The following is a 26,792-nucleotide window of genomic DNA, read 5'->3' on the forward strand; positions in this document are numbered from 1 at the left end:
TCCTGAGGTGATGGAAAAGCTAAAAACCTCAAAATATCATAACACAGATAAGCATCAGGTATCAGGGGAACTTTAATAATCCTCACAGGGAAATTGTTTTGTCACAGTTTTAACATTTTAGCTTGAATTCTAGGTATGCTTTTAGTCATCATTAGTGACTTAAAGGCTTATTTGGGAAATGTAGGAGTTTTGTGTGGGTGCCATCCACAGACCGTGTGAAAAGTGGTTGCAACGAGGAAGTGACTTAAACCTGCACAATAAGAACAAGAAAGCATGCTGTGCTGAAGTCTCTTGAAAAATAACCCTACTTCTCACTCGATCTGTGACCTGTGTAAACACTTTCCTGATAGGTTTATGGTCTGAAGCCCTTATAAGCATGGTGCGATGTTAATTTAAAAAATGATGGTCCCATTTACAAAGCCGGGTACGCTTTCCTTTCTTAGGCGGATCCATCCTCCAGTGTCAGGTCCGGTTAATAAACTCCAAGATGGGGGTGACTATAATGCTGATGTTGAAGCTTTAAAATCAGTGGGTGATGTCATGGTGGCTACACCCGTCTGTTACACACAGTCTGTGGTTTTGAGTGAATCTTTTTTATTTTTAAATAACCGTCATATCACAGTGGGATACCTCTGACCCGCTCTTCTTATCTGGCCAATGAGGTCCCGACCCGTCTGATTGTCAGACCTCAGCATCCAGTGAGAACAAAGACTGTCCCTGGCTGTCAGTTGCCATGGTGACTATCGATGCAGCATAAAAGGAGCGTTGCCAAGGGTAACAGGAGTTGGGACTTAATTAAACCGATCAATACATAGTCGCCGGACTGAATTTCTGTGCCTTCGTCTCGGACTGAGATGTAACGAACACTCGTGTTTTTCGTGTATCTGTGTGAGTCAGACTGATGAGCCATGACTTCATGCTGGTGTCGGTTTATCCCGGTTCCTGCTGTGCATGTGTCTGCGTGTGTGGTTAAGGGTTTCACTCCCAGGTGGTTCCCATTGAAGCCGAACACTGACAGGAGTGTCTGAGCACGTTTCCTTTCAGCATGTTAGCACTCCTATGACTCCCCCGCTTCTCCTCCCTCTCTTCCTCTGTTTCCGTCATGTGTTATTACAGATTTACATCTCAGCTCGTGATCTTACATGCCCCCTTTAACCTATCTCACGTCTCCTTTTTGTTTTACTTATTTTTGTCCCATTCTGTCTGTGGTTTCCCCCCAACCCCACCCAACCATTTTCCACCCTGGAAACATGAGTCCTGATTCGCTGACTGCGCTGCATCAGAATACACCAATAAAAAGCTGGCGTGGCATCTGTCCCATAAATGAAATTGCACTTTGTGCCACAGCCTGTCCAGAGTTAGCCAGAAAAAGAGCAGTTTTGCAGGCTTGTTTGAGTCAAGGACAGGTTCAGACTTGTGCTGTATTTAGCAGTTAAAGCACCAGATGTTTACCCGAAGACAAATTACTTGTAAAAAGAAACGCTTTATAGGCCGTGCACACACGCTCGCTGTGTTCAAAAGCTTTGGTGATGCTCTGCCTTCTACTGTAGCGCCATCATAAGGTTAATATTTCTCATTTTAGGAAAAATACAAGCCTCAAGCTACTAAAAAAATCCGCACAACGCCTTTCTTTTGTAATCTAGTGCCAAAATGTAGTTTATCATCCAGAGTTCATGTAACCTCTGTACATGTGCCTTTCATGTACTGATAGGCAACAAAGTAACTTGCCACTGCAATTTTAGCCTGTTGCAATGGGTCTGTGGTGTGCAGGTTAATACACTTCCCTTACACGTGAAAGTTCCCTGGGAGGAGAGTATACTCCTGGTGCCGGATGCAAGCCTGGATAAATAGGAGCGTGCTGTCTGGAAGTGCCAAATGTAAACATGCGTCCATCTGCTGTGGTGACCCCTGCAAATAAGCGAGCAACCTTACTTCCTTCACTAATGTGAGCAAGTCTAAAGCTAGTTCAAGCAGTCAACTCAAGCGGCATAGCTTTGAACACACTCACTCTCCTCACATCAAATATCAAAACACACCTCTGGGCCGGCACAGCGGTTAGCACTGTTGCATTACAGGAAGACAATTCCTAGCTCAAACCTCCAGGCCTTTCCTTGTGGAGTTTGCACATTCTTGCTGAGCCTACGTGGGTTTCCTCCTGGTACTTCCTCCCACAGTCCGAACACTTGCATGTTGATTTCAAACAGTCTGTGGGTGTGAGCTAGATGACGTATTTCAAGAGCTGTGCGAGTGTACGGTTAAAGCCTTTTGAATGAGACTAGAAAATCGCTGCAATGCAATTCAAGTACATAACATTACATCACACCCCTCCAATTTGGCGATCCTTCCCCCTGCCTGCATTGCTGCCTGCTGTTTAAACTCCACCACCGCCCCACCATCCACCTGTTGGTTCTACAGGAATCGTTTCCCAGTTTCATCACGTTGCCTGAAAAAAAAAAAATTTCCAAACTGGAATATTTTGTCCTTGTAAATACTTGCTAGCAGTAGCACTTAGGTGAAAGCAGGTCTTTGTTTCTGGACTGTTTGTCTTCCTGGAAACACGTCTCTGTGTATAACCACTGAAAATACACAGGAAAATTATAGAAGTGGTAGGAAGGTTCCCAGTGGAGGACAAATGGGTGTTTTTCATGCAGCAACTAGACTGAGTTATAAAAAATGTAAACAAATCGAGCTTGTTTATTACTCATGTGATTCTCTGCTGTTCTGCTGCTGTTTAGGAGACCTCGAACCAGAGTCCTGATGCTACTGAAAGAAATACAAAATCAGCATGTCTGTGTTTTTATTTGCATCATTTAGATCCAAAGTTTATGCACTTGTTTAAACATTAAGCCAGTTAAGGGACCAGCATGAAATCAATGTGGGTAGTTTTTAAGATATTGCACTATTGTTATAGATGAACTCTGAATAATCTTTGTGGATAAATGTTTTGGAGATGGAAGCGTTGCCGACGTCTCAACAGATGCAGGCTGAAGTGTCTCTGTGGTTCTGCAGAAATGCCACTTCTTGTCTGATCTTGTCCGGGGAAGCGAGCTGTTGTCGGCTCAGATATCTGCTAATTTATTCAGTCCTGAGAGCAGGCCTGTCACACCGCTTGCAGAGGTGGTAACGAGGGACACGCTGAAGTTGGCGTGTTGGAGGCATGCCAAAACAATTACAAGTTTGTCGCATTATCGCTTCTTCCACGTTCTTCCTCTTCTTGATAGAGGGACGTAAAAGCACAGCTACCATGCGGAAAAGTGGCAGAACCTTTGTTTTTCTCAGGGAGGGAATTATTTTAAAATCCCTGCTTGCTTTTGTTTGCACTCCCCCAACATGTTTCTCTTCTCTGTTTGACAGTCTTTTATGACAGCCATCCTTTGTGATTTCTCCTGTGACTGACGCTCGCTCCTATCTCAGTATCTCACTCTTCTTTCATTTCCGTCCTCATCATCTCCAACGTGCCGTGCTTTGGCTATATTTAACATTATTTCCTTAAACATGTGCTGCTTAACCGTCATTACATAAAAAGGGAAAGGTTAAGTTAGAATAAAGTGTTGAAGTGGTCTTGAATAACAATTCTCCAGATTTTCTGAAAGTTTATCAAAGTATTTCTTTGCACATTGGCTACTTTTTCACTCATTTTCAGTCCAATCCTTGTACTTGACTGTTTTTAGAGGAATGTTTTATGATTCTTAAGCTTCCTTAAAACGAATCTATGAATCATTCAAGCACAAAAAAGGCCCAAAACTCAACAAAAAGAAAAATATGTTCTAATTTCTTAATGTTCTTAGTTGAATCTATATAAAATGCCAAAAAAAACAGTCTGACAGGCATAAAATAGTATTTTTGGACCAATGAGGTGCTGTTGGCTGAAAAGTAGGCATATCTCAGCAGGGTGTGCAGTGTGTCCTTAAGAAATTTGAGGAAACTAGACAAGTGGTGTAAAAAAGAAGAAGTAGCAGGTCTAAAAAACGACACAGCATCTGAGTGATATATCTCACTATTCAGTTAATATGATGTTCGGGGAGGTTAGCTGTTAGGAAGCCATTCTTAAGGAAAGGGAAGGAACAGAGAGAAAAGGCTGAGGTGTGCCAAACTGCACAAGAGCTGGGCTGAAAAATTTGCCTCATATACTGTATTTCCATTCATGTATTCACATTTTGATTCATCTCTGTACCATCTTTCCCATTTTTCTTAGCAAGATATAAAGAAATGAAGAGTGGTTTAAGTTTTCTGCACTGTGCTGTAGAAGTTAGGAGGTTTATTTCTACCTCAAGTTCCGATCTTGATTAGCGCAAAGCAACGGCTGGTTTCCCAATCTGACCGCCTTACTGCGAAACACATTTGTATCATTACTCCAATACAGCTGTATATTCCCAGTTAGCACTCTGCTGCTCTCCGTCTCTATTCTCACTATCGTACTTTGTGAAATCCGTATCGATTGACCTCATCCCATCTTTTTTCCCTTCTCTCTCAGTGATGTTAGTAAGTGATTGCTCTATTGATCAAATCTTCTCTCTCCTCTCAGTCTACAGAGGGCTTTTAGGCTACGTAATGTGTCCATTAGTCGCCACTGCGAAATTGCAGCTTGATTTTTCTGCCAACTTCAATTTAAATATTTCAGAATAAAGGCAAAAGTTAAGCTCTTTTTGTTAAGAGATTAGATTTAAATTAGATCAATAAGACATAAAATCATCTTTGCAAAAATAAAATGCACCAATGGCTCGCGCATCAAGACCTCGGACTGTATTGAAAAGCCTGATGGCGATTCTGTGACAGTTAAATCTGCACTGCTTTCAATGGCCAGCAGGGGGCGACTACTTGTGTTGCAAAAAGTGTGATTCTTTAAGGTTTTTTTTATCCCCTTTCTACCCGTTTATGACCTCAGTTGCTAATCAGGAGTATTCTTTATTAAAGCCTAATGGTTTAAATTAGTGTCAAACAGACTCTTATGTGTGCAGTGTCTCTCAGTCAGAGTCCCCGTTTTTGTTTGTCACATCAGAAAGAGACAGAAAGAGCACAAACCGCATGTGACGTGTTACAATGGCCACATTTAGCACTTGTTACTGCTGACTGTAAAACACACTGTAATTCTTTTTTTAGCAAAGTTTAGCACCAAGTTTTCTATGTTCACAGATAGCACGAAGAGATGTTGTGAGCAGTCTGCAAAAGTTGAAGCGTCATTGAGTAACATCCTGTACCCCAAATAAACCTCAATGTGTTGTTGTGAGCGACAGATAAAGAGCTTAAAGTGTGGATGGGTGTGCGAAGGGATAAGTGTGGCTTGCAGTATTAATGTTGTGTTTTTGCAGATTTTGTGCTCTGCAGGTTATGCATGGCTGTTCAGTTATAGGTGTGGATGGTATGTGTGGGAATTGCTCAGACTCAAACATATGGCCCAGCATTTTGGGACATTAATTCTCAGTGGGATCAACAGCACCAGCAACCCATTTAATCAGTTTGAGCTTCTTAACACCGCCTTGAGCGTTATTATTTTCCAATTAGGGCCTCAAAACTTTTCTGACTTTGTCATTTGACTCATTTGTTTGAACGTCCCTCCTCCGTCTGTTCCTCTCAGGTTCGCCGTCATCGCCTCGGGCTGTGCCAGCTGTCCCCGGCTGGTTTGTCGCAGAGAAGGCTGCGGCGCGGAGTTTTGCTACCACTGCAAACAGGCCTGGCACCCCAACCAGACCTGCGACTCGGCCCGCCAGCAGAGGGCGCAATCTCTGCACACCCACAGCAACCACTCGCCCAGCTACACGCAGGAGCAAGGACCCGGTGAGTACCTGAAGCCTCACAAACCAGTGTCAATCACAGACACAACACAGAGTCAAAGAGGGACTAACCCTCGCCGTGCAGATGTCTGCGCGCTTTGTGCAGGCAGATAAAATCTTCTCACCAGCGTTTCCATCCTGAAAATACTTTCACACCTCTGAGAACTTTCTGTCTCTGTCTGTCTCTGTCACATCTCTTCTCAGTCTGTCAAAGCGCTGAGTCAAACTCATCTCGCGTCAGTCGTACCAGGCTCTCAGTGTTCCCACCGCTGGAGGAAGTCTTCAGCGTTCAATCAAGCATGAGGCACTATTTATATCACAGTTTCTTCACTTGATAGTTTCAAGACTGCGGTGCTGTGCATCCTGTCAGCCTGCATTTGAAACAACACCAAAACATTTCTCAGTCTAAACTTTATTAGATCAAAGTTTTGGAATAATTTCTCTTTTAAGACTCAGAAACGGTTCAGCTGTAAGTTGAAGTAAGTTTTTTATCTTTAGGTTTTTTTATATTGTAGCCCAGTGAAACTACAGTGTTGCCTAATACTAACATTATATAAAAAGACACACCTGTTTCCCTAGAGGTTTAACTACGCAATTATTCATTAATTCAAGGAAAAGTCTCAGTTTTTCTACATGATAAAACAAAATAGCTGTAGCAAAGAAATCCCAAGTTAAAATATACCGGCAGTTCATTTAATTCATAATTACTGTGAATAAAAACAGAACATGTCTCTTTTTTATATTTAAATAACTAAATATTGTAGCAATAGTGTTCTCCATTTCCTTTCCAGTTGTCACATTTCCTAAAACCGTCCAGTGGGACGATCTGTAGCCTTTGGCGAGCTTTTCGAAGCCCTCAGGCCGTATGTTTGAAATGTGTACCTATGCCAGAGGTGCAGCGTAACTCCTCTGCTGAACCGAATGTTCAGAGCAGCTTTTTCAGCCACATTTAGCTTGTTAAAGCATTGAAAGAATGGATGTTACTTGCGTATTTGGTCCTAAAAGGGAACTAGAAATGCTGAATGCTAGCTCATTTCCCAGTTTTCTATTTTTAGACTCACTTCTGCTGTTCTGTTTTACATGGAATAAAGAAATATTCCAACGAACATGCTAATTGGTCAATTTGAAGTTTCGGTGCTAAGCTAACTCCCGTTGCTGCTGCTGGTTCATATTTAACTGGTTCTCCCTCCTCTCATCCAGCTCTTAGCAAGAAAACTGTATATTTTGTCCCCTAACATACTTGTTGTAGTGATAATAGATACAATCATGAAAATCTCTACAGACAAACAACAGCCTTCGTGTGCAAACATTCTTACTTGCATGCGCGCCTTTAATCCTGTTTTGATTAAACATTTATTAGGGAAATCTCTCCAGCTGCCCTCATCTCTCTCTCTTTAATTCGCCACTTCCAGTTTCGCCTCTCTGTGCCAACGCTTCAGAAGGACGGACAACAATCCAAGCACCCGAAACTGACTCATAAAAAAAAACTCCAGGCTTCTCCCTCTGTGTCAGCCTGTCTGTCTGTCTGCTGATACCTGCTGCTTAGTCAACGGGATTCAGACAAACACAGAGAGGAGGAGAAAAAGAAGATATGATAAGGAGGGAAATATATAGAGATAAGATGAAGAGAGAGGAGGGGAAGAAAGAGAGGACGAAAGCGAGATACCAGAAGGAGTGAGCAGCAGAGTGATGTCAGCAGAATACAGAGCGCAGCAATAACAACTACTCCTACACGCACACATCAACCACATCTGCCAGAGTCACTTCAAGTTAAAATGCCAAAATGCCCTTTAAAGAGCAGAGAGCGTTCCCTGCAACCAGAATTCAAACTCACAGCGAATTGACTCAAAATGCATTAGAGGACAAAGTGCTGCAGCGAGCCTAATGATCCATTACTCTAATGAGGTTTGAGCTTATTACCCTCAGGAAAAGACCCAAAGAGAGCACTTTTGGAGTTTTTCTGTTATTTAAGTTCTAATTCGATTTTTCTTTTTCATCAAGAAAAAGAAAGTTGAAAGATGTGAGAAACTAATGTGGAAAAGTGAGACTTGTTTAGACTGGTTTGGAAACTCCAGGGTTATGTATTAGTTTGGACAGGCAGAAATGAAGCAGACACCCACACAGGCTTCCTAGTTTGGCCTTATGATGAAATGAAGCCAGAATATTAAAGCCAAGCTCGAGTACCGTTTGTGATTTCCTGCTATTGTGTGGGTGCTTCTGTCCTACTGCTCTGGCTTTCTTTGATGATGGTCAGTAATCCCAGTGAGACTTATTTGCTTGGAGATGAAACAGGTCTGTGTTTTCCACCTCACATTTGCGTGTTACGTTCAGTTTGTCCCGTTTGCTGTTTTCCTCCCAGGGTGTTTTCCACAACAACACACCAGCTCCACTTCCTGTTAAAAACTGCACCTGACATTGTGTTAAAACGATTTACTGGAATTTTTGTTTTAATACAGACACTACCCACACCGTGGGTGTAGTGTCATTTCCTCCAGAGACAATAATAAGTAAAAACAAAGATCAAGAGTTTCACATCATTATTGGCGAAACATATATTGTGTTTTATTGTTTTAATCCTTCTATGCCTGTAATAGCTTCAAAAGACTGGCGACTGGAGGACACTTTGATACGCAGGATGGGTGTCCATCCAACTTATTTCTTAGCAGTTTAGTGGGATATGGACGGGGCTTACACAAAGAGACAGAGAACTGCTAACACTTGCATCCACACCTGTGGTGCCACAGTTTCTTCCCTTAAAGGTTAACTGATGGTTGAAGCGTTAGAAAAGGCTGAAATGCTTAGAAGCTCATCTTCTAATAAAAAAAATTTCCTCTCGCAATAGACTGAATAAAAACACATTCTCACACTAAACAAAACGTCCCTGCACCTCTTAAGCTCATATTTCATCTCTTTGTCTCCAGCTGATGACATCAAGCCATGCCCCCGCTGTGGCGCCTACATCATCAAGATGAACGACGGGAGCTGCAATCACATGACCTGTGCCGTCTGCGGCTGCGAGTTCTGCTGGCTCTGCATGAAGGAGATCTCCGATCTGCACTACCTCAGGTACTCACACGTCCTGTTCGACTTTACACACCTGCGTCTGATCCTTCAAATGTAGATACCTAACTCTGTGCATTCTCTTCCCTCTTTCCCTCCATCAGTCCATCTGGCTGCACCTTCTGGGGCAAGAAGCCGTGGAGCAGGAAGAAGAAGATTTTGTGGCAGTTGGGAACTCTGATCGGCGCTCCGGTTGGCATCACTCTCATCGCAGGCATCGCTGTTCCCGCCATGGTCATCGGCATCCCAGTTTACGTCGGCCGTAAGGTGAGAAACCTGCAGAAATATGAATGAGGTCACTTTTCTTTAGATTTTTACTTTTTTGTGCTCGTTCAGCTTCACTGTGAAGAAGGTTTTTACACAGTGCATTTAAGCTGAATTAATATATATATTTATATCAGCAGTGGCTGTCTTACAGAACCTGATTTTCAAGTATCAATGATTTTAAATAAACATTAAATGTCCCAGAATCCAGAATAAAAAGGCAACATGAAGAACATAGTGAGTCATTTCAAGGGCTGATGACAGCTGGGACAGATGAGTTTCTAAGTCTGTTTGTTTTGCACGTTGGCAGCCAGACAGACGCAACTTGAACTCCTCAGACAGGGAGAGGCTAGGATCAGCCAGGACTAAGTGCTAACCTTACACAGCCCAGGAGGGTTCAGGCACGTGTGGCTGGCATTTTTCACTGTTCAGACACATGGTTAATTAGTTATCTGAGAAAATAATTACAGAGTATTTAACGTGTATTCTAATTTTAGATACTTTTTTAAAAGTTACAAAATAAAATTAATTTCCTGTTTATGTCTCACTCAGTTTTGAAGTATTTCATAGACGAGTCGATAAAAGGAAATAGAAGCTCTCTAAATGGAAACTTCAACATGTTGTGAAACTGTTTATAATCTAAAGCTGCACTTTGTCTACAAAGTGGATTTTTAAGTGTCTTTCACGCCAAGCGGCACCTTTTTTTTTTTTTTTTAATCTGTAAGAAACCAGAAGCACAAACCACACAGATGTGGCGACACACTTAAACAGTTAGCAGCACTTCTGCAGTCACTCTTTCACAATCCTGCTTCAGTGACGATCTGGAATGTACAGCGTTGCAGAACCAAAATCTTTTCTAAGTTTCAGCACGGCGTCAGAAGTTTTCTAGAAATGACGAAAAGCACTTTCAGATCCCATCAGAATCACCAGATACTTTCCATTCACACTGACCTCCACACAGACCTCGGTCCTGCCCCCGTTTGATAGATGTAGTTAAACTTAGGCTGCTGTGTGAAAGCGTCATACGATGTAAAACAGAAACACTGTGAATTTCATTTCCTTCTGCTTCCTATTTAGTTCAAAGCTTTCCCTCTTATGTAGAAAAACTCTGTTTCTTTTGTTTTTTCTTTCTATTCTAAGTAAAAACCTCATTCATTCTACATAAAAAAAAAAGAAAACAGCTTTTTTAAAGCCTCTAAAGTCTCCTTTTGTTCCTGTAAATCACAGCTGTGTCATGTTTTTTCACAGATGGCTATACTTTTCTATTGTCAGAGGAAAAAATTGTATTTAGTAAGAGACAACAGCCCCTCATTTAGAGTGAAGTAAACTGACAGTGGGCGTTTGTCAGGAGATTTGTGGTGCATTAACATACTACAGCGCTCTCTTGTGGATAACAATGAAACTGCAAACTTATGAAAGCCTGTTTGAGAGCTACGCAGCGGCTCACCCACTGTTTCTTTCCCTTGTGTTGAAATTTCTCCAGGCGTGCCATCTCAGGTAGTTAATAACCTTCCAGGAAGTCTTTGTTCCTCTACGACAAGTCGCGACACAGATTCAGTTCTTGAGAAGGAAACTTTGAAGTTTCAGAGTAATATATTACCTCTGTGGTAATTTGGGGCAAATCCCTGCAGGGAAAACTTGCTTTAATGTCACTCAATGAGGCCTAGCGAAATGGGCTCATAGTTGTTTTTCTGTGTTTGTGTTAGCAAGCAGCTGCAGATTGAAGTGTTTGTCCCACAAGAAGAGCATGGCAGCAACACAAGAATTACACGTCTGATATTTCATATACTTTGAATTTGCCTAAAATACAAAAGAGCCATGTCCTCGGTTACACCACCGACACTGAAAAAGCACGTAGATGTAGAAACATAAATCTGGGGGATTCTCGGGAAATTTGACTCGTAGCCGAGTTCCTGTGTGAGTTAGGAGGAACTAAAGATATCAAGTGAAAGGCAAAGATCGGCTTTTTTCAACATAATTTTGAAATAAGAGCTGCTTGTTTTGTATCCCAGTCAAGCAATGGCAACATAGACAATAAAGCTCTTCTATGAGCTAAAAATCAATTACAAATCTATTGAAACATAAAGAAAATAAGTAGGAAACAACAGAAACAGTGATAAATGAGCAGCACACATCCCAAAACATATTCACTGTTATTATAGTTGATCATAAAACCTGTAAATATGAAGTGCCTTGAGGCGACTTATGTTGTGATTTGGTGCTATATAAGAAAAAAATTGAATTGAATTGAAATTTAATTAAATAATCACAGTGAATTCGATAATTTCTGTGTTTACGTTCTTGTCATTTCGATTCACCAAAACGCCAGATATCCATTAACCACCACCTCCTCCTTTGTCATGAAGCGTTTGTGTTAAACAGCGTGCGTCCCTCTCCTCTCCCACAGATCCACGCCCACTACGAGCTGAAGAAGACGTCTCGTCACCGAAGGAATCTGGCCATCACGGGGGGCGTGGCCCTGTCAATCATCACCGCTCCTGTCATCGCAGCCGTCAGCGTGGGTAAGAAACCCGACGGGGCCGTCAGATATTATGTGTCACGATCGTTTGAAGATGATGGCCAAGGAAAAAAAAAAAGGAAAGAGGACAGTTTGTCTAGACACATCACTGGTGATAGCCTCAAACAAGGAAAGAGCTTTGATGCGAAATGAAAAGTACTGCATGTTTCTGGATAATGAAAGGTGTTATTTCACCTTCTCTTTTTCTTTCTTTATTCTTGCATAAGTCATAATTCAAGCAACAAAACCACAACAAGCAAGAGCTGTTTTGAAGAAACCAGCATAATCTGTGTCTTGCTGCAGTTTATACAGTTGATTCTTTGTGCCTCATCGTATGTGAAAGCAAAATAACAGCCAAGAAAAAGACACAATAAATCACATTTTTTTTGTTTTTTATTTCTGTGAAATTTTATACGTCGAGTGATATTAAAATTAGACAAACGGGTGTTAGACGTGTGTTTGCTTGGCTTTGCCCCTCTCACAGGCATCGGTGTGCCCATCATGTTGGCCTACGTGTACGGAGTCGTGCCCATCTCTCTGTGCAGAGGAGGTGGTTGTGGTGTGAGCAGAGGAAAAGGGCGTGGTGTGCGGATCGACTTTGATGAGGACGATGGGCCAATCACAGGTGGGTACGCTGAGCTGGTAACATTTTCAGCAAAGTGGATGTAGCTGCTGGCGTCTTTAAACTAAAGCTAATGTTTCCTGTACAATCACGCAGTGGCGGACGCCTGGCGAGCCCTCAAGTCTCCGAGCCTCGGTGAGAGCAGTCTGGAAGGGGCGGTCAGTGGTCTTAGCACCACCTCTCCCAGCGAGGGGCTCTCCGTAGCCCCAGGGACTCTGGGCGACACGCCACACTTTAACACCCTGGCCAGTGGCGCTCTGGGGACTCGCACAAGCAAGTACAGCAGGTGAGGATAAGGGATGAAGTAACTAAAGCTCAAGAGTTCAAGAGTACAAGGCTTGTTTTGGTACCAATGGATGTAATTTTTTATATTTATGCTGTGCAAATGCTGGTTGATGTTTAATGCTAATGTGGGCATTTTAATGCTTCAGGCTGGAGGTTCAAGCAGGGGAACTTGCCAAAGAATCAGCCCAGAGAGAGACGGGCAGCCTGGGAGCCGGGAGCGACTGTGCCAGCACCCGAGGAATGGCCGGATCCATCATCTCCTCCTACACTCTACCTGACAGGTAGGAGAGGAAACTTCTCTTCTCTCTCCTTCTGCTGCTCCAGCAGATGTGGGATTTGATGTGGTTGAGATAACAGCATTAAAACTAATCTGTGGACTTGGCAGTTTTACACCATGATATCATGCTGCCGTCTTCTAAAGCTGTGTCGATCTTTCTCTAGATTATATAGAGCTTTACTTTAACAGGCACTAACATGAAATGAATCATGACATCTTATCGCTTCAGAAAGGTCTGCAGCTGCTCTTAAAGAGAGTCAACGGTGTTCCTTTTGTTTCTAATCTTTCTCTTTAACAACCCATGCATGCAGGTTCTGTGAAATTGAGCTTTGCATTTATGTGCGGGCGTTTTTGTGTAGCTGGTGATGTAACCTGATGGATTTTGCCTCTAAAACATGGAAAATTACAGCAAGTTATTTGCAAAATTGTCTTTCATCTTAAGGCAGAAAAGAATAAAACTTTTTTTAACCTCATTGTTATTGAGCAACACTTTTCTTTCCTAGTGCATACCCTACTTTATCATCTGTTTCAATCATATTTTGATTTAATTTACCAGGTGAGATGTATTCATAAATTTTTTTTTACCAAGCTCATAAATCAACTGATAGGCGCAGCTAATTTCTCACATTTTTAAGAAACTGATTAGATGCCCCCTGCTGGCTGTTTAAAGAACTTCAGGTTCACCATACATCCATAAAGGGGCTTCATTTTTCAGAGGCTACTTCCATCTTATTTACAATCTACAGGTGAACCCTACCACTAGCTTCCTATTTGAGCTGAATCTGTGCAGTAGATGTTGTCTTATCTGATATTTCTTCTTTCACACCAACTGACGTGTTTTAAATCATGTGACTCTGCAGGGAGTGCACCAACCTGGAGATCCAGGTGGACATTGAGACCAAACCCAGCCATCTCTGCCTGACCAGCGAAGAGGACTTAACCCCGCATCCGGGCTGTGCTGCCATGGCGACCGCCTCAGGAGGGGAGGAGCCTCAGGACTGCAGCTCCAGAAGGGGCGGGGCGTTGTCTGGCTCGGCACTGGGGCTGTCACCGGGAACGTCAATCAGGGAGGGGCTCAGAGACGTCACCCTGGCTCAGCCGGAGAGCATCCGCAGCGACCTGGAGATGTCAGACACTCAGTCAGACGACATCGCAGAGCTGACGTCGGACGACTGTGACTCTCCTCACCCGAAAAGCTGTCACCCGGCGGCCGGCCAGCAGCCCCAGCCCCCCTCGTGCCGAGCTGTGAACCCCTCCGCCGAAGGCCTTCACTGTCCTGCAGACAGCAACGTCATCCTCTACGTCTGAGAGAAAAGCAGCTCTCAGGATTGCACAGAAACAACCCCGAACATTTACATTTAAACTTGTAACAGCTTTTTTTTTCCTCGTGTCATCTCTCGTTTGCTGCTTTTGCGACTCACAGACACCGTCTTAAACACAGACAGCATCTGTTTACGTTGGTCTGTCTTCTCTTTCTACCTGCCAATCTACTCTCTGAGCAAATTGTCAGGGTTCTACCTCTGAGATTTATAAGATGATGATTTATGTTTACTCCTTGGTGCAAAATGCCTTGGCTACTTAAGCAAAAAAAAGAAAAGAGAGAGAGCAAGAAAAAAAAACACAAGAGGTACAAATTTTCCACGAGAACTGAAATTATGAAATACGGTGAAACGTCACCAAGCACAGCAGAGAGATGGTGATTGCTGGGAAAGCAGAGGACGCTTGCCGAGGATGCTTGCCGAGGATGAGGAGGGTGTTTTTAAAAACGTGTGAATGAATGTGGACTTTGTACTCAGTTATTGTGGCTTTATTTTGACATTTTTCCTCTATTTATATTCGGACGACCTTGAAATTGTATTATTTGCAGTGTGCATGAGTCTGCATGAGCCATTCCTTGTGTGGACGGTCGTAAAAGGGCAGCAAGTTTCTGTAACACTTGTGAAAGTTAAAGTTTACTTTGGAGGATGAAGCTGCACTTGAATCTCGCTTTCACTGCACAGAGGAGGAGGAGGAGGGGAATGGACATAAGAGATTTTTAAAAAAGGGTCACTGTTACAGAAGTAAACGACAGAGTTCTGACAATGACATGACAGATCCTGGAAGGACTGTGAAAAGCACGGGCAGAAAAAAAGACAACCCAGAGTGAAGGTTTGTCTGCTTTCCACACATCAGCACTAAAGCATTGAGCATTTCATGAATAAAGCTCTGTGAAGCTTTTTTTTTTTTATAGGCAGGAATGTATCGGAAAAATGGAAAAACCAAAAAGTCCTGCTGGTTTCATTTTTTTTTCAGTTACATTTATTTATAAGCTACATTAATGCAGAAAGCGATACAGTTGCCTCCAGGCTGCCTATTCAAAGATAAGTTGTCTCTAAGGTTACACATGCTAATGCAGTGACGCAAATCCAGCTAACAGTCTGCTAGCAGCTAGCTAACAGCAGAACGCTACAGTGTCAAAGCTAGCACAAAATAATATGAACTTTTTTTTACCTAAAAATGATTAAATAACTTTATTAATCGGTAAGACTTCACCTTCACTTCAGACACTTGAAAAGGCGTTCTCCTGTCGTTGTCAGAACTCTGTCGGGTCTGAGGTATGTCACATGACCAAGTTAGTGTTTTACAATTGGCTGTCTGCCTGCCTTATCGACACTCGCTGACCAACACAACAGCCCACACCCGTTTGGGAGGTTTTGGTTTCTGACGTGTTAACTGGCTGTCTGGCCCACTTGAACGTTGTGTGTTGTGCGTCTGTGTGAATGAACTCCCGATGAATGTATATGTGTGTCCCACTTTTATTTTATTTTATTTCTTTGAACGAGCACTTGTGCACTTTATCTGAATTATTGTATTTATCTTCTTTTTTGCTATTCATGATCTGTTGCGATAAAGTGAGTTTACTTCAGTCTGTGGTACAACCAAAATAAATCACCTACCAGAGGGCCTTTTATGTTGGATGTAACTAAAGAAGAGTTTGGCTCCAAAACATAAAAAAATCTATTCATTGTCTTATTTGTCATTCAGTATTTTTAACTTCAATGACATTTAAGGTGTTTTTAATCAATTTTGTGATGAAAATACTGTAGTTTTTTAGTTTCTTTTTTTTAATATTCTGTAATTTATGTTGTTCTAATCATTCATACAAGTCATTGTGACTTTTGGAGCCAAACACTTTAAATACTGATGCCGATAAGCTTTTCTTAATCATAGCTTGACTTGTTTCTTAGCTTTGTATCACCTCTGTGCTTCTGTTTTCTTAAAAAAGAAAAAAAAGAAAAAAAAAAGGTTTCCCCACCAGGTTTTTCCTTGAACCTGTGAGGAATCAACCCGGGAGCCTTTTCATCTCAGAGTAGCTTTATGGATTTAGCTGCTTATGTGATTTGGCAGTGCTTTGTTTGGTCTACACTTATCACTAGTTTCTGCCTGCCTGCCTGTAAGAAACCACATGAATGTACCACGGATGGAAACCCCAACTTCCTGAAAGAGTCTGAATGAGTGTTAAAGGATGGATATAGGTGGTCCTGATCTTATTTGAAAAGGTTAGCATTTATAGATAGCAATATTTAAGTGTTATTATACTGTTTGTGTATTTCCTGTCACTGTTAAAAGCCCCGAAATTGTGTGGGGATCGACACGCAGGACTGTGAAAGACAACTTGTGGACCTTTGGGGACAAAATAAATAAACACAAACTGATGTTGCACCAATGCAGCGACTTGTTGTTGATCTGTTATGAATTAGAATCAATTAGAGCAAATTAACTTATTTTAAAAATGTGTCAGACGTGAAATCACTAAAGACGTTTTGTGGCAAGATTTACATATCAGACATAGTAAAATATAATCTGATCCTCAGCAGGTCTTAAAATCAATAAATACAACTTCAAACAAGCACCACATGACATAATATACCCTGTCATTATTTACTTTATACATTAATAAGCTCATGTTTGCTACTACCATGGGACTAAGATAAGCACCCAGGTGCTGCTATTCAAATGCACTTGACTCTCTAATTTTGTCTCTGATATACTTGTATCTAATCCTGTCCATTCTGATCAAGCCAACTATAATTTCACCATCTTCAGCTCTGGCTCGAGCTCCCCATCCTGCCTTTATATTGTCCAAATCGTACATCGAGGATGTCAAATATAAGGCCCGGGGGCCAGACTCGGCCCGGCAAAGACTCCAATCTGATCCACTGGACGGCTTTGAAAAATGTAAAGGAGGGCATAGATTTCAGCCTTTATTTGAAGTTTTACAGCTTTTCCTGTTTATAAGGAGACGTAACCCACGGCCATTCCTACTACACTAAAGTAATTAAGTAACAGATCATTATCGGCTATAAAAAGTTCTGTTTTTCCACAATGAGTCCAAAGTTTCAAAAACAAGGAAATCTTCTGTGAATTACCAGAAACTATAATTATAATTAAAGTGCAATCTGGGCAATGAGCCCCCATAACTATTTCTGTCATTTTATGCATTTATTTCTTACAATTTAAGCCTTAAGAGCTGTGCTGACACATTTCTTTCATTTACCACATTTCTTTATTATGTAGAAAAACTAAAAAATACTGTTATCCAGCATCTACTCATTCTCCCTGCATCTCCTGTTATATCTGTCTTCCTCTCATTCACAGACACGTATGCTGTCTTGCTTCTAATGGCTTTCACTCTTCTTCTTCTCTCCAGAGCATGCCTCCACCTCTCCAGGCTTTCTTCTACCTGCTCCCTACTCTCAGTCCACGGAGCCTCCTGCCTGATCTCATCTGTCAGCCTGTCCCTCACCACTGCAAACCAAAATCTCACCCCCACCTTGAACTCATCTGTTACTCTTACCGCTTATCTGACCACTGTCTCACTGTCCTCATTCACATCCTGCACCAGCCTCGCATACTTCTCTGCCACTCCTTACTTCCTCATGCAGCTTCATTCTCTCTTGTAACCCTATCATATGCTTTATCTACAGCCACAGAAAAACAGTGCAACTCCTCATAATCTTCTCTATAGTTCTCTTAAAAGCAACATTGCATTAGGATTATTATATCTTATTATACTTTAATATTACACATTATCAAAATCATCGAATTTTTTCTGAAAATCGCTAAACTTTGGTGCTGCTTCAACACAGCTTTGTTAAATTGCTAAATAAAATGTAACTGTACTTTTGAGGCCACACCAGCAGATGGCGGTGGTGCAAAAGAAGGGCAGATGTGTTTCCACCCCAGTCGGTCACTTTACGGCAGTGTTTTTGTTCAGCAGCCGTAAAGCGGGGCGTGCAGAATCGGAGGAAGGTTAAAACGCCTTGAAGAAAACACGGTAAATACAAACATTTAACGGGAAATAGCGACACGTAAACAGGCTGTGGACGTGTTTGCTACACCGCAGGTTTTAAATGAAGTTTGAAAATTGCGTCAGTGAGCAAATACTGTGAAATAAATGCGGTCCGTGATTAGCATGGGTGGCTGTCATTGAAGGGTGATTTCAGCAGCGGGTTATATTATCGTAATGTAACGGATTCATTTCAACAGCCATAACTACTTCATACATTTGTTAACTTTACTTACAGATACGAATATTTTCGTCTTTATGTGTTTTTCCTGTAATGTTTACGACGGGCTGTCTACGGTTAGCTGTTAGCAGACAGTTTGGCGTTTACTAAGAGTCCAGATTTTTTCCATGGCTCTGTGGAGATGTGAGGATGATTAGTCTGCTTGTAGTGTAGGCAGTGAGTCTGAGCATTTATATTTTTAAGGTGGGCAGGGTGGAGTGGGTGAAGACGAGTGTCGGGGGTTGATTTGTGATAGAAAGAGTGAAGAGGAAAGTTTGCAAGATGTAGTGAGACCTGCTGTGACTGGACGATGGTTGGTTAATCAAAAAGACAGGTGGTCGAGTTGAAGATTAGAAATGAGTATATCAGAGGGACAGATCAGTTCGAGCAGTTTGGAGACAAAGTTAGAGAAGCAAGGCTGAGATGGTTTGGGCATGTGCAGAGAAGAGAGAGGGGATATGCTGTCTGAAGACGGAGCTCGAATGTAGTAAAAGGAGGACATGTAGAGGGCTTGTATGAGAGAGAGACAGATGATCCAACAGCTGAAAGATAATGAAACACTAAAAGTTAAATAGCCAGCTTTTTATTTTGTTGTTGATATAGAAATAAAATACTTAAATTACTGTCCTCCTTTAAACTGGGTAGTGCTGTCATAGTAGCAGATTTTTAAAGATAACTGTGGCCAAAAGAATCAAACATACAAAATTTTGGGATTTAAATTTTTTGTTTTTTAATTTCTCCTTTAATTTATTCATTTTTCTGTATATATATATTTTTTTAATAGTTTGGCTGAGAGAAGTTGAAGAGAAGGGGGATGATGTCCAAAAGTATATAAAAAAGACTTTACAGGAGCTTGTTATTTACTATAGTTTATTCTTACATTTGAAATGTAATTGTAAGTTTCATCACTAATACCACTAAATCACAACCCCCTGATTTGGGCAGAATTTAGGTTGATTTAGTTGAACTCGTTTTTTATTGTATCACTTTGAGTTTTTGCTTTTTTTTGCTTGCTATATTTAAAAACTCATGAGTGCTTAGTTTTTATTAAAATCCCTACTTCTGCCTTTATAGATATAAAATACCGTAGATCCAAATACCTGTATACTTATACTGATATAAGTTATTCAGTGATTACAGTTACTGATATGTCTAGAGTTCAGTTAGACCAGCTTACAAATTCCAGTTTTAATTTGTTAAGTTTCATTTTAAATTAAAAGCATAAAATTTGCCCTGTCCTGCCTCACTTTAATCTCTCTCGGTCCTGTGCCTCTCCTCGTTCAGCATCATGCCGTTCGTGGATCTGCAGTCGCGGCTCGGTATCAACTTGGACCGCTGGCTGCTGCTGCAGAGCGGAGAGCAGCCCAACAAGCGGGCGGCACGCTGCCACGCCTTCGAGAAGGAGTGGATCGAATGTTCTCATGGCATCGGGCAGACCCGTGCCAAGAAGGAGTGCCAGCTGGAGTTTGAGGACTTCTATGAGTGCATGCACAGGCAGAAGACGGTAATCTGACTCCTCATACTCGACTGCTTCTGTGCAAATTGCACTGGTTTAATTAACGGCTGCTGCATTATCAGAAATAACGATTAGATACTAAAGTAATCTAATTATAGAGGATAGTTGTAATAAGCTAGAACCGTAAGTTATATCTAGTTCCATTAAGAGGATGAATCTTCTCTCAAACTGTTAAAAATTAACACATCACCCGAATCTCACCTCCTCCACACCACACTTGGCATGACAGCCCATGTGTTGTTGGACAGAGCACTTTCACTACAGTTTACAGTGGGGCAAAAAAGTATTTAGTCAGCCACCGATTGTGCAAGTTCCCCCACTTAAAATGATGACAGAGGTCAGTAATTTGCACCAGAGGTACACTTCAACTGTGAGAGACAGAATGTGGAAAAAAAATCCATGAATCCACATGGTAGGATTTGTAAAGAATTTATTCGTAAATCAGGGTGGAAAATAAGTATTTGGTCAATAACAAAAATACAACTCAATACTTTGTAACATAACCTTTGTTGGCAATAACAGAGGTCAAACGTTTACTATAGGTCTTTACCAGGTTTGCACACACAGTAGCTGGTATTTTGGCCCATTCCTCCATGCAGATCTTCTCGAGAGCAGTGATGTTTTGGGGCTGTCGCCGAGCAACACGGACTTTCAACTCCCGCCACAGATTTTCTATGGGGTTGAGGTCTGGAGACTGGCTAGGCCACTCCAGGACTTTCAAATGCTTCTTACGGAGCCACTCCTTTGTTGCCCGGGCGGTGTGTTTTGGATCATTGTCATGTTGGAAGAGCCAGCCTCGTTTCATCTTCAAAGTTCTCACTGATGGAAGGAGGTTTTGGCTCAAAATCTCACGATACATGGCCCCATTCATTCTGTCCTTAACACGGATCAGTCGTCCTGTCCCCTTGGCAGAAAAACAGCCCCATAGCATGATGTTTCCACCCCCATGCTTCACAGTAGGTATGGTGTTCTTGGGATGCAACTCAGTATTCTTCTTCCTCCAAACACGACGAGTTGAGTTTATACCAAAAAGTTCTACTTTGGTTTCATCTGACCACATGACATTCTCCCAATCCTCTGCTGTATCATCCATGTGCTCTCTGACAAACTTCAGACGGGCCTGGACATGCACTGGCTTCAGCAGCGGAACACGTCTGGCACTGCGGGATTTGATTCCCTGCCGTTGTAGTGTGTTACTGATGGTGACCTTTGTTACTTTGGTCCCAGCTCTCTGCAGGTCATTCACCAGGTCCCCCCGTGTGGTTCTGGGATCTTTGCTCACCGTTCTCATGATCATTTTGACCCCACGGGATGAGATCTTGCGTGGAGCCCCAGATCGAGGGAGATTATCAGTGGTCTTGTATGTCTTCCATTTTCTGATGATTGCTCCCACAGTTGATTTTTTTCACACCAAGCTGCTTGCCTATTGTAGATTCACTCTTCCCAGTCTGGTGCAGGTCTACAATACTTTTCCTGGTGTCCTTCGAAAGCTCTTTGGTCTTGGCCATGGCGGAGTTTGGAGTCTGACTGTTTGAGGCTGTGGACAGGTGTCTTTTATACAGATGATGAGTTCAAACAGGTGCCATTCATACAGGTAACGAGTGGGGGACAGAAAAGCTTCTTACAGAAGACGTTACAGGTCTGTGAGAGCCAGAGATTTTCCTTGTTTGAGGTGACCAAATACTTATTTTCCACCCTGATTTACGAATAAATTCTTTACAAATCCTACCATGTGAATTCATGGATTTTTTTTTCACATTCTGTCTCTCACAGTTGAAGTGTACCTCTGGTGCAAATTACTGACCTCTGTCATCATTTTAAGTGGGGGAACTTGCACAATCGGTGGCTGACTAAATACTTTTTTGCCCCACTGTATCTTTATATTGGGGGGGGGAAAATCAATGTGCTGTTAGTCAATTATGCTTGCAGTGACGTGGCCATCTGCTTTCTCATTATTTGTCCTCATTTTGACTCCTTTTGGAATATTAATATAAATCTCTGCGTAGGAGCAAAGACAGGAGATTGTCATTCATGCTTTCATTTCATCAAGACTGGACTGCTGTAATTCACTGTTTACATGTTTAAATAAAAACTCCCTGCAGCGTCTGCAGATTGTTCAAAATGCTTCAGCAAGACTTCTGACCGAAACATCGAAGTACTCACATGTGACACCGTTTTTAATACAGCTGCATTGGCTCCCCATCGAATTCAGGGTCCACTTCAAGATTCTGGTACTGACTTATAGAGCTCTTCATGGTCAAGCACCTTCCTACATCATTGAACTTCTACAGACTTATGTTCCTAGCAGGTCTCTTAGGTCATGTGACCAGGGTCTACTTATCATTCACCATACAAAGTGGAGAGTGAAGGGAGACAGAGCTTTTGCCACTGTGGCTCCCAGGCTGTGGAGCTCTCTCCCACTGAGCATAAGATCTGTGGACTCAGTAGCTTCTTTCAAAAAAACAACTAAAAACACATCTTTTTAGAATTGCATTTTGTTAACTGTTGTCTGTTTTGTTTTATACTTTGTTATCCTTGTGTGAAGCACTTTGTGATCTTTTATCTAGAAAGGTGCTATGTAAATAAAGTTCTACTTACTTACTTAATTCAACAAACCAGCCTATTTTGCCTGAGTATTTGACATGTTGGCATCTCTGTTAACCTTTGTGGCATTAAATGACTTGATTGTCATGCAGAGTTTGAATAATAAGAAAACTATTTAAAAAGTGAAAGAAAAACTAGCGTCCATTTCAAATCTGCAAAGTAATGTAGTTGAACTGAAGTCAGCCTATCTGACAGAGTGGAGGAGTCAGCAGAGGACAGACTGACAGCTCTGGGTGGAAGTGCAGCAGCAGCACAAAGTTCAGACTCTCGCTCTTTGCTTGTTAGCCGTATGTCATCATTTGAAAACACGATGGAGCGGGATGAAGTGCTGATTCAAGATGCATGTCCGCTTCGGCCTCAAGGTTTCACGTCAGATTTGCTTCCACTGAGGACATGTTTTAAAGATTAACTGTGCGGCATCTTCATGCCAAATTTTAACATCAGCATTCATTAAAACAGGCCGTTTGAGATGTTAGAACATCACTCAGAGGAATCCCTGCATCTCTGCTGAGTGCATGTGGACAGGAAGATGCTGCTTTTACAGAACCGTGGTTGGGACTGTAGAGCCAATGGAGCTAAAGCTTGTGGTGTTTAACAGTGACGCATGTTGCAAGGAGTAAAAGATGGTGGCAGAAGAACAAATTTTTTTTACTTTGAACTGAAAGGTGATGCAGAACACCCTTTATTTTGAATTCCTGTTATATATCTCTCTCTTCTCCCCATCTTCCCTGCAGCACGAAAGGCTGTATGCCATCCGTCAGCAGCGCGACAAGCTGATTAAGGAGGGGAAATACACGCCGCCGAGCCACCACACAGGCAAGGCTGAACAGACTCCATGAAGGAACATCCAGCTGTCCGCAGTTCTGTTCTTGTGTATAGCCAATCAGATATCTCTTATTTCCTGTTCACCTGTACAAGTTTGCAAATAAATGTTATCACCCACTGTCGTCACCTTCTCATTTCCTGTTATCTTCCTTATAGTATTCTGAAATTTACACTATATATAAGGGTGTTTGAGGAGATGGATTCATCTTATTTCTCATCTTAATTCATTTGCAGTTTTAAATTTATTGGTTCTATTTACAGGCTCACAAAAAATGTACAAACTCAGTACTTTGTAATAAGAAAAAAACAGTCCAGTAAACTGACATTGTTGTGCATTTTCTTGATTTTAGCAAGATATTCAAATACAAACAAAACAACAGCAAACAAAAAAGACTAGAATTTGAGGTACTAAGTATTTCTATTTTACACTAATAGACAGAGCATCTATTATTACTATATGGAATATCTCCTTTGCAAAACTCACACAAGCAAAGTGTCTATTAAAAACACATTGCGAGCTGGTTAAGATTAATGAAACAACACTAAATGCTCCTAAAACATTTGAATGCAGCACAGTTTTTATTATTGTAAAAGTTACATAGCACATGCAGTTCTGTGTTTGCGGTTTGGCTACGTAGAGGAGGTATATGATCTCTTCAATGACTTCTGGGTCTGCTCCCAGTTGAGCTTCCTCAAAAACCTCCAGGAAGCTGTCAGACTTAATGGTTTGAAATGTGCACGTATAACAGCTGGTCTACCCTTCATCTTTTGTTATTGTAATTTTCCAAAGTGCTCTGTGTGTTTAGCCCTTAAACCCTAATGTTGAGCTGAATATTGGTTAAATCAGAATTTAATGTTTGCATTAAAAGTCAGGCCTGTGAGTGATGCAGTGAGTAAACCAACAGTTGTTGAATTTAATATCCTCACCACAGCTGCTTTATTGACTTCTATGAAATGATTTACTGCCCTTCCAGTTGTTGTAGTCAGCAGTCTGCTCTGCGGTGTCTTAATATAAGTGCAAGTTAAAGTGAAGTCTATTTTCTTAACCCACTGACCTAATTTTAGTAAAGTGTACTGTGGATCAGTGAGTGAGTGCTCCCGAGGGACAGCTCAACCACCCTGATGAGAGATAGATCTGAATGGATGCTCCCTGACATCCTTGAGTCAATAAGCAGCCTTTAAATCAGGCTGATGGGGTTAGGAGGCTTCATGAGCCACCACAAGATGGAGCAGGAGCACAGATAAAACACTCAGGTTCCTCAGATTTTACACCCAGGCACTTCTTCTTCAACCCACTCGAGTTTCATGGCTGCATTTATGGTAATTCTTTGTTTATTCGTCCTCTGGTTCTTTTATACATGCAGACTCCACCGTGAGATTTAATTATATGCATCCCTGTAGCCACCAGTGAGGACACAGAGGTCAGATCCTCTGCAAAATTAATGGTGGGGGGTTCATGGTTCATGACATGGAGATGAGTTTATCCTATATTTGTATGTTTTTTCACACACTGATTCTCAGATTTGTATACCAAAGCTGAGTGAGTTTAGTTTACCAGTGATCTGCCTATATTCCTGACATCAGGTCTTGTTTTTAAGGTCATTTGAAGGTCAAACATGGTAGATTTTTTTTTTGCAACAGAAAGAAATGTGACTCGTCACAATGATTGCTTGATACCTTCTGTATCCCTCTATCTTTTTGTTTCAGCTAAGTCCCCAGAGTGTTAAAGTCTCACCAACCTCCTCTGAGGTTTTGACTGTTTGTCCTCACGTGTGGGTGAATGTTTTTCCATGAGGACTGAGTCACACACTCTGAAAGCAGCTGGTCCCACTGTTTTCCAGTTCAAATCCAGATTGGCTTTATTAAACTGGAAATTAAAGATAATCCCGCCTGCGCTGCAAAAGATTTCCAGAAATGATTTATGCTTCCCATTATCACAACATTCCAGCTGTGAACAACGTTTTACACAATGTAACGATGATCAGTTCAGCATTGGTCAATAATTAACTGCAAGTGAAAGAATCTTGAGATCAGTGAACTTTACACTTTGTGTAGCTGGTGGTTCATGCGCTGTTTGGTGAAACTGGCAGCAGTGCAGATAATCCAGCTGTGCTTCTCCTTCTGTGACCGGGCTGATCAGCTGTGACGGAGGGAGGGTGAAAACTGGGATTATCCTGCAGCAGTGGCTGTACAACCCTACCTGCCATACATCCAGGTATTACAGTGGTACTGATTTAAACCAACGTCTTATCAGCCTGAGCGCCAAATACACTGATACCTTAAAAAACATCATTTTTACTCACTGCACTGAACATTACCACTACAGGTTGGTCAGTACGCTCCTTAATGAAACCCGCATATATCACCCCACTTCAGACTTTAGCTTTTATCATCACATGCAACCTGACGGTCAGTTTAGTGAAAAGAGAAGATTGAAACAGATCCCAGACCAGAGCGGTAAAAAGTTCCACAGAGCAATTTAAAAAGAGAAGCAGTGTTTAACATGATCGAGAGCTGCATGAGAAGATGATCTTGAAAGGGAGGATGGTGACATTTAAATCAGGTGAAGACTAATTTGTTTTAGAGGCCTTTTCCTGGAGCCTTTTTGTGTTTTTCTGGAGGCAAACTGGAGCATGATAGTGATTGGCAACCCCAAATCAGTGAGCTAAAAGACATGAAAATGCCACATGGGGCCAAAGTGATAACTGCATGAATCTGTGTTGATCTTCTGTGGTTTCATATTAGAGATACCTTCATATAATCCTTTTTTTTTCCTTTTATTTAATTAAATTATATATGTTTAGATACAGAGCGGTGAAGTCCGGTCTGTTCCAGGAGTCCAGTTTTCTCCAAATGAGTAATGCGGGACTCCAGCGTCAGCTCAGACTGTGAAGGATCTCCTCCCAGAAGACTGGGAGCGGCACCCCAAACTCTCCCAATGCTTTCCACTGCGCTCCCTTCCTCCAGCTGTAATCAATTGCTTTTTAAGATACTCCCTGCCTTCCTCCAGCTGTTTGGAGAAGGGAGAGGAGGGGTGGCGATGGTAGTATGGAGGGATTATAAAATCCCAGATTAATATGTGGCGTAAAAGCGCGGACCAGATCAAGCGCTGCTTCTTTTACATAATCCCGAAATATGTGAATGGAGCAAATGCACCACTGTGAACGCCTGTGGTTTCCCTATTCTCTAAGAGATTTAAGAGAAAGTATGTGTGTGTGTGTGTGTGTGTGTGTGTGTGTGTGTGTGTGTGTGTGTGTGTGTGTGTGTGTGTGTGTGCGCGCGCGTCTCGGTCCAGGTTTGGCGGTGCTGCTGAGCCACAGATGACGCAGGAGTACACCCGAAATCTCAATTTCCGCGACACTTACACACTCAGTAGTCATGGGTTAAGTATCGTAGCCGTGAAAACTGCCTATTTAACAGAAAAGAGAGGTTGTGTGTGTGTGATAGCGGACCGGGAGAGGAGGGCTGGTGGGGGGTTGCTGAAGGCGAGAGGAGCAGAGA

General features: G+C 41.9%; 2 protein-coding genes across 2 annotated transcripts in view; both read left to right on the forward strand.

Moving 5' to 3' along the window:
- Positions 1 to 16,503, forward strand: part of rnf19b (ring finger protein 19B) — a 42,373-nt gene extending 25,870 nt beyond the window's left edge. Inside the window, exons 3-10 of the mRNA XM_082521109.1 lie at positions 5,576 to 5,775; positions 8,693 to 8,837; positions 8,936 to 9,098; positions 11,503 to 11,617; positions 12,098 to 12,238; positions 12,332 to 12,521; positions 12,667 to 12,801; positions 13,658 to 16,503. Of these exons, the coding sequence (XP_082377235.1) occupies positions 5,576 to 5,775; positions 8,693 to 8,837; positions 8,936 to 9,098; positions 11,503 to 11,617; positions 12,098 to 12,238; positions 12,332 to 12,521; positions 12,667 to 12,801; positions 13,658 to 14,105 (1,537 nt within the window). The 3' untranslated portion in view covers positions 14,106 to 16,503. The remainder of the gene's footprint in view (positions 1 to 5,575; positions 5,776 to 8,692; positions 8,838 to 8,935; positions 9,099 to 11,502; positions 11,618 to 12,097; positions 12,239 to 12,331; positions 12,522 to 12,666; positions 12,802 to 13,657) is intronic.
- Positions 16,504 to 18,003: 1,500 nt separating this feature from the next.
- Positions 18,004 to 23,409, forward strand: ndufs5 (NADH:ubiquinone oxidoreductase subunit S5). The gene is made up of 3 exons (XM_082520388.1): positions 18,004 to 18,114; positions 19,631 to 19,850; positions 23,201 to 23,409. The coding sequence occupies exons 2-3, from the start codon at positions 19,635 to 19,637 to the stop codon at positions 23,303 to 23,305; spliced, it is 321 nt and encodes a 106-aa protein (XP_082376514.1). The 5' UTR covers positions 18,004 to 18,114; positions 19,631 to 19,634; the 3' UTR covers positions 23,306 to 23,409.
- Positions 23,410 to 26,792: the final 3,383 nt, after the last annotated feature.

This window comes from Aulonocara stuartgranti (genome assembly GCF_965226115.1).
Source record: "Aulonocara stuartgranti genome assembly, chromosome: 22".
NCBI lineage: Eukaryota > Metazoa > Chordata > Actinopteri > Cichliformes > Cichlidae > Aulonocara > Aulonocara stuartgranti.

What these genes read in the sequence shown, in the direction of transcription:
- ndufs5 (XM_082520388.1), top strand. Translation starts at nt 19,635, where the DNA reads ATGCCGTTCGTGGATCTGCAGTCGCGGCTCGGTATCAACTTGGACCGC. An exon ending in GCATGCACAGGCAGAAGACG is followed by an intron (nt 19,851 to 23,200) that starts GTAATCTGACTC and finishes TCTTCCCTGCAG; the next exon opens with CACGAAAGGCTGTATGCCAT.